The 9,173-nt window shown below is 43.1% G+C and overlaps 2 protein-coding genes across 2 annotated transcripts; one reads left to right on the top strand and one right to left on the bottom strand.

Moving 5' to 3' along the window:
- Positions 1-4,355: 4,355 nt before the first annotated feature.
- On the bottom strand, positions 4,356-5,241 carry BCR41DRAFT_364355 (hypothetical protein). Its single transcript, XM_022026019.1, is given in 4 exon segments — positions 4,356-4,536; positions 4,668-4,856; positions 4,994-5,128; positions 5,147-5,241. 3 exon segments carry the CDS (start codon positions 5,027-5,029, stop codon positions 4,393-4,395), a joined length of 369 nt encoding a protein of 122 aa, XP_021875736.1. The 5' UTR covers positions 5,030-5,128; positions 5,147-5,241; the 3' UTR covers positions 4,356-4,392.
- A 2,855-nt stretch (positions 5,242-8,096) lies between these two features.
- On the top strand, positions 8,097-8,723 carry BCR41DRAFT_226673 (hypothetical protein). Its single transcript, XM_022020043.1, has 2 exons — positions 8,097-8,560; positions 8,714-8,723. Exon 1 carries the CDS (start codon positions 8,164-8,166, stop codon positions 8,449-8,451), a length of 288 nt encoding a protein of 95 aa, XP_021875735.1. The 5' UTR covers positions 8,097-8,163; the 3' UTR covers positions 8,452-8,560; positions 8,714-8,723.
- Positions 8,724-9,173: the final 450 nt, after the last annotated feature.

Here is a 9,173-nt window from a genome sequence, read left to right as displayed (position 1 = left end):
GAGCCATTGATCCAGTTCTCCTCTATTGCTACACTCTCTCGACCTAAATCTTCACACCTACTTGATCGTGTACAGAAGAAGCCAGGTGTTGAGGATAGTCTACGTCAACTAAAGAGACGACGAATAGATATTGGAAATAGTCAAGGGTTCTATGTCCAGCAGTATGCCAAAGCAAGTCCTCAAGCGAGCGATGACGAGCGGTTCTTGTTGATGGACAAAGTGAAAGAGTTCCTAGACAGCAAGCAGAAAGTGATGCTTGTGCAAGGAGATTCAGGAGCAGGCAAATCCACATTCAACCGCACTCTAGAGCGTATGCTTTGGGAGACATATCAAGAGAGACATGGTCGGATTCCACTGTTCATCAACCTTCCAGCCATCGACAAGCCAGAGAAGGATCTGGCTGCAAAGCAACTGCGAGACTACGGTTTCACAGACTCGGAGATCAAGGAGCTGAAGATGAACCGGTCATTCGTGTTGATCTGTGATGGATATGATGAGAGCATGCAGACCAACAACCTGTATGTTGCCAACCAACTGAATAAGGCAGGCGAGTGGAAGTGTCAGATGGTGATCAGTTGTCGCAGTGAATATCTTGGATCGGACTATCGAGATCGATTCCAACCTATGGACCGCAATCATCAAGCAGATAGTGGACTGTTCCAAGAGGCAGTGATTGTGCCATTCTCTGAGGAACAGATTGAAGACTATATCGAACAATACGTTGAATCTATGGATCTGCTGTGGAGTGTAGAGGACTATAAGGGCGCACTCAAGATGGTCCCTAGCCTACAAGAGCTTGTGAAGAACCCATTCATACTATCGATGTCACTTGAAGTACTCCCACGGATGGTGGATCCAAGTCAAGGGATCACCAAGAGCGAGGTCAAGCGTGTCACATTGTATGACCAGTTTGTTGAGCAGTGGCTTGAACGAGGCAAGAAGCGACTAGGCGAGACATTTAGACCGGAAGACAGAAGGATGTTTCGGATATTGACAGATGAAGGGTTTGCACAGAATGGAATCAAGTACCTGACAGAGCTGGCTATAGCAATCTATAAGCATCAAGATGGCAATCCAGTGGTGGAGTACTCGGAGTACAAGGATAGGGGTACATGGAAAGAAGAGTACTTCAGCAAAGAGAATAGAAGGAATTTGCTACGTGAGGCATCACCGCTCACTCGAACAGGCAATCAATATCGGTTTCTCCATCGATCTATTCTAGAGTACTGTCTAGTACGATCGATATTTGAGCCTCAACCGATGATGAGTACGTCTGTAAACGATGGAGAAGCAAAGGCGACTACACCACCGTCTCGTCGACAGAGTATTAGTTCAGTGTTCAGTTTCGAAGGCATAAATATCAAAGGGAGCGAGCAGGAAGTGGAAGTGGTCAAAGTTGATGAGACATCACCTTTAATATGGAGGAGTTTTGTAGATGAGCCATCTATTCTTCAGTTCCTGGAGGATCGTGTCTTTCTTGAGCCAGTGTTCAAACAGCAGTTGTATGGATATGTAGAGCTCTCGAAGAGCGATAGGAAGTGGCGGATAGCAGCAGCGAATGCGATGACGATCTTGGTCCGAACAGGCGAGTCATTTATCGGAGCAGACCTGCGAGGCATCCAGATTCCAGGAGCAGATGTCAGCCATGGTATTTTTGAGTATGCTCAGCTGCAAGGAGCAGATCTGAGGAAGGTCAACTTACGGAAATGTTGGCTTCGTTCAGCAAACCTGAGTGAAGCAAAGATGGCAGGGGTACAGTTTGGCGAATGGCCACTTCTTGAAGCCAGTGGCGATGTATTGGATGGGGCATATTCACCTGATGGCAAGACACTCGCTGCAGTTATCAAAAACAAATCAGATAGCAATTCAATCATCGTGTATGACGCATCAACATGGGAGAAACTCTTGGCTTTAAAAGACGATATAACTCCCAACAGGCTTTTATACTCACCAGACAGCAGATATATTCCCTCCTGGAACAAAGAGCAAAGTGTAGTTCTAATTTGGGATGCAGGATCGGGAGCATTGGTTCACAGATTGGTGGGCCATACAAAGGCTGTCAGCTGTGTAGCGTACTCGCCAAGCGGGAACGATCTTGCCTCAGCTAGCAAGGATGGCTCAGTGCGAGTGTGGGACACCCAAACAGGCGTTCTCAAATTTATATTAGAGGGTCATACTGGTGTCGTGGAGAGTGTGGCATATTCACCTGATGGAAAGCAGATTGCAACTGGCGGTGAAGATAATATATTGCGGCTGTGGGATGCGACATCGGGGCAACAGTCGATGTTGATGGATCATGTGGATTGGATTGTGCAAATTGAGTATTCACCTAATGGTCAGGAAATCATAACTCGTTGTTACAAAGATCGTTGGCTGCATGTGTGGGATGTTGGATCAGGTCAAAAGAAGTTTGGTTTGGAGCATGATGATGATGTCGAAGGGATACAGTATTCACCTAATGGGAAGTTTGCTGCCTCGTTCACCGGGACGGAGATACATCAGTGGGATATGCAAACATGGCAAGTCATTCATACTTTTGGTAAAGAATTTTTTAATATCTTTGATCTAAAGTATTCACCAAACGGAGAAACGATAGCTGTTTGCGATTACAGCAAGACAATATGGCTTTGGGATGCGAGGTCAGGCCAACTCATGAATACCTTCTACGGTCACTCTGGTGAGATAAGATGCTTGGCATATTCACCAAACAACCACCAGATTGCGTCCTTCAGTGATGACAAAACGATACGTCTATGGGATACTCGACCACAACAATCCAGTCACGACTTACATAGTCATTCAGTAAGCTTCCGTGGCATAACGAGCTCGCCGGATGGGCAGCAAATAATTTCAAGCAGTTGGGATGGAACAGTGCGTATGTGGGATGCAAGGACAGGACAGTCCATCCACACTTTGCAATGCTCCGGTAAAGGTATAAAAGATATCAAGTATTCACCTGATGGCCGGTTGCTTGCCTCTCGCCATTATTCTCCACGCGTCTGTCTTTGGGATATCCAAACAGACGTACTCGTTCACATTTTGGAACTACAAGGCGAAGGTGCTGATAATATCAATTCCTTTGATTTCTCACCTATTGGCCACCAAATTGCCTGTGGTCATGAGTATGGAAGAGTGACTATATGGAACACACAAACAGGAGAGCTCATCCGCACACTACATGGCCACAAAACATGGGTGAAGTGTGTGATATTCTCACCTAATGGCGACCAGATTGCTTCGTACGGCGATGGAGATATCAAAGTTTGGAAAACTCAATCAGGGGAACTCCAGCATGAAGTGAGTGTTGATGTTAGAGCAAGCTGGAACTCTCATATCGTATACACGCCTGACAGCCAGAAGATAGTGTTGTGGCACGATTGTCTCGCCAAATGGAAAGTATGGAGTGCAGGAACGGGTGAGATATGTTACGAAATACAGTCTGACAGTGTTGAAATCCGTGTAGCATTTTCACCATGCAGTCAACAGATGGCTGTTGGACAGAGGGGAGGGCTGTTTAGAGTGGGGGATATTGAAACAGGGTCAATACTATGGGTGCTTGAAGGACATATTGAGAGGATTATTGATATTGCTTATTCGCCTGATGGAAGGTACATTGCCTCAAGCAGTGAGGACATGACAGTGCGAGTGTGGGATCCGAAATCAGGCCAGTGTTTGATTGTAATCCCATGTGAAGGTGGTGAAGCTAATACGCTTGTATGGAATGCCTCTAAAGAGGGCCACTATCTGGTTACAGGCTGTGCGGATGGTTCTATCCGGATGTGGCAGATTGTGAAGGAGAATGAGGAATACCAATTCCACCTAAAGTGGAGCACCAAGCAAACAGTCCTTAATGCAGACAACACTCGTATTCAAGATGTAGATGGGTTGAGTGAAGCCAACAGGAAGCTTTTATTCCAACGTGGAGCTATAGACGAGCAATCCTCCTCTTTGGCTGTGCATGAGCCGATCAAGAGTGTAGGGACGCCACCTATAGCATCCAAGACCAAGAATGGGCCCAGTCAAGTGAGCCATTATCAAGAACCACCAACAAAGGTAGATTTAGAGGCAGCTCTAAAGACAGAAGGGCTGAACGAAGGAACACGATTGATAAGGTTGACAGAAACAAGCCAGTTGATCGGAGGATACCGGCTCAAATGCAGAGTATGCAAGGAATGTAGTATTGCACATGTCATTTCATGCGAACCATGTGGGTAAAGAGTATAGATTAAAGAATGTGGATAGACAAGAAGTCGTTCGGGATATAAAATAAAGTGCGAGCATTGCCTCTTTATAATCACGCCATAAAAAAGAAAGTGCTTGTTGAATAAGAGAGGATAGCTTGAGAAAGACTGGTGTGTTTATAGAGAAATATTTAGTAGCTACATCTATATACTAGAGGTCTGAATAATCCCAGTCTGCAGGAGCCAAGTAGACTGTATCACCACTTTCAACGCTCGGTAGCTGCTGTAGGCGATCCTGCATGGCAAGTCGTTTGGGTACATCTTCTGGCTCTTTGGCATGAAATATGCTTAATCTCTATCAATGTATTTTTATTTTTTATTTTTTATAAAAAGAGAAAAAAGTACATATGCGTTAGGTTCTTGTATATGCTTTCTGTTCATGCTCAAATATAGGAAATGATACGCATAAAAGTAAAGAATACAAACCTTGTTGGCATCAAAGGACTGATGCATATTCATAGGTGGTGTAATCTTGAACCACTCTGTGATTTTATCAAGCGATCTGCCTACTGTCCATGTTTTGTCCACAAACACTGCCTTGTCATTCAGCTGTGGATATAGAGGCGATCGAATATGGAGGTATAGTCTCGAGTTAAGTGGGATCTTGTCTTCACCCTGTCATTCACCACAACAGCAGATGTTTTTTTTTTTTTCAAGGCAGAGTACATTTGATTAGCCATTGACTCTTTGCTGTACGATGTTACCATACACATAAATACTGTTTAGACAATCCGAACCAGTACATTCATTACCTGTGCCGATTTTTTCAATTTTAAAACTGATACCATCCGTGGGGCTTTTTTAGCCTTTGGTTTAGTTGCTGTGGATGATCCTGCTGATGATAGAATTTTGTTCTCATCTGCCGATCTCGAAGCAGCAGCAGCAGCAGCAGCAGTAGTGGCAGTGGCAGTAGCAGTAGTGGGAGAAGTAGTGGTAGTTGTAGTAGAGGCAGCAGCCGCTTTTCTTGCTGCAAGTTTTGCTTTAGCCTCTGCAATTGTCTTTTTAGTCGCTTCCGCTCTCTCATTCCTACTCTCCTCCTTCACTAATAGTGCTGGCGCTGGTGCTGATGCCGATGTTACTCCTGATGATAATGATAATGATGATGATGATGATGAGGAGGAGGAGGACACCTTGTTCTCAAATGTCTCTTGAATACTCGCTTTGAGTTCCTGTTTCCTTTGTTGTTTCGCAATGGCTTCTTGTTCAAGTTCCTTCAGTTTTGGACAGTCGTGTTCATGAGGGTGTCGATGTGCTAAACAAAATGTTTGTCCACATCCCCCTCCTCCTCCTACTTCTCCTCCTGGTGTACATGTACATGTATGGACCACTCGACTTTTAACACGACAACCAGGTTGAGCACAGAGGACAGCTATAGATTGAACAGGTGGAAGGAGATGAATGCGACAGCCACTTTCCTGGTGTTCTTTGAGCTATTATAAAAAGAAGAAGAGGAAGCAAAAACAAAAACAAAAAAAAACAAAAGCAGCTATTAAACCTTTAGCACTCTACTAATTGTAAAGAAAAGGAATAAAAAGGACTATAGAAGAAAAAGAGGAATGAGCATTGTTGTTAACGCTGGTTTTTTTTTTTTTTTTTTTTTTTTTTTTTTTTACAATGGTCGCTGGATCCTGTTGGTTGGCTCTCAGAACCATCTTTTCACATTGTGGACACTGTTGGACTGTATTTAGCCTGAGACTTCTTTAACCATCCTTCACAGGCATGGCTCTCTAGTAGGTGGTGAGCAGAGCAAAAAGTACTATGGCAGAATACACATTCGAACGGTAGAAAGCCAAGGCTCTGGAAGCTCCATGTATGTTTGTTCTGCTTATTAACAATGGCTTCCTTCTTTGTAACCATGCAACTAATACAACTGTATCAAGGCAACTGAAAGGTGTTCAAATGTGACTGCGAATTTCTAATTGAAAAATAGAATTTTTTTTTTTTCTACTACAAAATCTGTAGAACCTCTTGGATGTTCCAATCTACTACCAAAGAAACCAGGTTGGGACACCCATTATCTCCTCCTTGTCGAACAATAGGCTTTAGCCTTCATTAGCCATGGTCTATATGTGTGGCTTCTCTTATTTATACTGACCGTGAAGAATCAAAAGAAATAATAGCTCCATTAGCTCTGATCTACTTATTCTCTACCTTCTTTTTTCTCGCTCAGGAACACATCCAGCGTATTAGAGGCTCCAATGAGCGGGCATGATACTTCTGACCACTCACTTATTAACTCTCTCTAGAGTCAGTTGGCTGTATTTACCAGCCGGCTTGATGTCTTATCGACAGGCGCTGGATCCAATCCCTCAAACTTTTACCTGGTTGCTAAAGAACCAATCTATGATATTACCCTTGATGAATCTATTCTTGATCAATTTGTCACAGAAATGTATTTCCGCCGTCCATAGAATCATGGAACTATATCTAATGGTACAGTTGCTATTCGATCCGACACACTTTTCATATGGATACAAGGTAATTGTGCCACAAGTAGCAGAAGTAGCAAAAGTAACAAAAGCAGTAACAGTAGCAAAGCAATAAAGCAGCAAAAATGACAAGTAGCAAACAGCTAATACGGAGCAAAAGGGTATTTGACATTGGAAAGGATCAGCCGACAGATCGATATGAGAAAAAAGATCAGTGATTAGGAACATCCACACTCTTTCTCATATACACCCCTCGTTCCTATGTCTGCACTCGAGGCAACAGATGCACCTCGACTTGAAGACTGACCATTCAGTTTGTCAAACTGTTTGTTACATCTCATTCTTCATACCACAGCCATGCTATGCTGCTGCATGACTCCATAGTACATGTGCGTTTTGATTAGCACAGCCAAGTGTGGCTCGTGCTTAAATAAAGTTGCCGCTTATTTATTATCTCAACTTCTCTGCCATTGTAAACTATACTCTCTTTTCTAGTTTTCATTGGACTATAAACCATGTACACCATTGCATACCTGGCCACTTCCAGCCAAAGAAGACCGCTTGAAATGACGATCCAGACATCGGTATGCTAAACCTGTATCGATAAGCTGCATCTAACGTATCAAAACAAGTTACATGTATAGTCCTTTTTTTTGTAGCTGTTGATTGTTTAATGAGCTTCTTTGCTTTTTTGAATGGTTGGTTAATATTCTGAAGCTAAACCATCAGACTTCAATCATGTCTATACTGTATAACCGGATATGACCTGCTTTGAAGAATTATCCCTAGTAAGCGCCATTTACTCAATGTATAGTTTGTAGTGGCCAGCTCAGAATGGTCTCTAAAGGAGACGACCAAATAAATGGTTATGTATTACGAAGAAACTGTACTACGAACCATTTCTTTGTTCCGGAGCTGCTGCTGCTATACTTCAATGATGGTAAGTGGTGATGGCAAATGCTGGTTTATCTGACCACTTGGCAATCAAGTGAATAGCATAGCATAGCATAGCATAGCATACTCTTGACCCATATTAGAACCGTTTCGCATACTTTAAAATTACTACTATCCTAGCGAGAGAGATGATGATTCATTCTTGCTGCCAAGAGTCTGTGATCAAGTCTTCGTGCCTATTATTCGAGGCTCTTTTTAAGACTGAGAGTGAGAGAGTACCAAGTGTCATCATATGCTTTGCTCTAATGTCTGTACAAGCCTATTGGCCTGCACAAATTCATTTGGCGGTAAAAAAAAAAAAGCGACAGCATACTCAACATGCCCATACGGAATGGTTTTTCCTTTCCTGATATCAGCTTACACATTAGAAAAGAAAGAAAAGAAAAGAATGAGAAAGAGAACTCCTCCTTCCAAATGCTGGTCAATAATGAGTAGGAATCGTTACAAATCTGTGAGGTCGGAAAGATACCAATCAAGGAGTGAGAGAGTTGCGTCCCGTGTAGTATAAAGTGTTACGACAGGGACGGGGACAAAGATGAATGAGAACCATAGCCAAGTACAAACACAATGTTACAGTCATCACATACACCTGGCTTTTTTTACCAACACTGAGCTCTACCAGGCATTTGTTCGTCAAGCCTGCTTTATTATTTTCTTTCGTTGTCTTGCAAAAGCACAAGCTGGGACATGGTCAGGTTAGTGATGGCATCAACCATCACTTTGTGCTTGGCGAAGCTGTGTTCTACTCCACTTGTCACAGGTGGAAACTATTTAATCTTTCCCATGCATGTGAATGTGCCTACACAGCCCATCCATTCAAAGCATGATCTCACGAATCCATCCTCATTCACTTCCTTCCTTTCCTTCAGGTACCAAAAAAACAGATCAGTCGAGCAGAAACGATAACAACCAACTGACCCTTAGTCAACGCACATTGTAAAAAGAAAAAAAGAAAAAAATAGCTGAATGAGTAATTACCAAAGCAACAGTCGTACAAAGACAGGGAGATGCATGCGTCTAATCTTTCATCAGCCTTCGCCATTTGTCTTTCATCTTTCATCTTTCATCTTTTTATTCTTCATCCTTTAGTACATTAGCCGATTCCCTTTCTTTTTTATTAGTTCGAATCTCGAATCCTTAAAGCATACATGCATGTAAGAGACAGACAAACATGACTGGAGCACGCAAGAAAACCTTTTTTCACACTCACCACTGACAAACTGTCTTTTGACAATCATTCTCCTCTTAGTGGTGTGGATAGGAATGCCATCTACGAGCAAAGACGAAAGCAATAGACCATGTTTGGCAACACCAATTCTCCCTCACGCAGTGCACTCTCGCCAGCACAGGTTCTGAGACTCTTTGACTTGTACATGCAGGGTGCTCGCACCATAGACGACGATCGCATCCTAGTGACAGAGCTATGCCTCAATGCTGACTCTGTACTGTCTCGTATTCAGAAGCCTTGGAAAAAGTCCTTTGCTTCAATGACTTCAGCCTCTTCGACCTCTTCAGGTTCTAATGAAGACATGGTATTGCGCCAAGGTAT

Source organism: Lobosporangium transversale (genome assembly GCF_002105155.1).
Source record: "Lobosporangium transversale strain NRRL 3116 chromosome Unknown BCR41scaffold_71, whole genome shotgun sequence".
In the NCBI taxonomy this organism is placed as follows: Eukaryota; Fungi; Mortierellomycota; class Mortierellomycetes; order Mortierellales; family Mortierellaceae; genus Lobosporangium; species Lobosporangium transversale.
Note: the sequence above shows the minus strand (reverse complement) of the source record. Positions and strands in the feature narration are given on the sequence as shown.

Bases quoted from the DNA above. Each gene is read 5' to 3' on its own strand.
- BCR41DRAFT_364355 (XM_022026019.1), bottom strand. From the start codon at position 5,029: ATGGTATCAGTTTTAAAATTGAAAAAATCGGCACAG. The intron at 4,857-4,993 runs GTAATGAATGTA...GGTGAATGACAG, and splicing joins AATTGAAAAAATCGGCACAG to GGTGAAGACAAGATCCCACT. The intron at 4,537-4,667 runs GTTTGTATTCTT...ATACATTGATAG, and splicing joins AGTCCTTTGATGCCAACAAG to AGATTAAGCATATTTCATGC.
- BCR41DRAFT_226673 (XM_022020043.1), top strand. From the start codon at position 8,164: ATGAGAACCATAGCCAAGTACAAACACAATGTTACAGTCATCACATAC.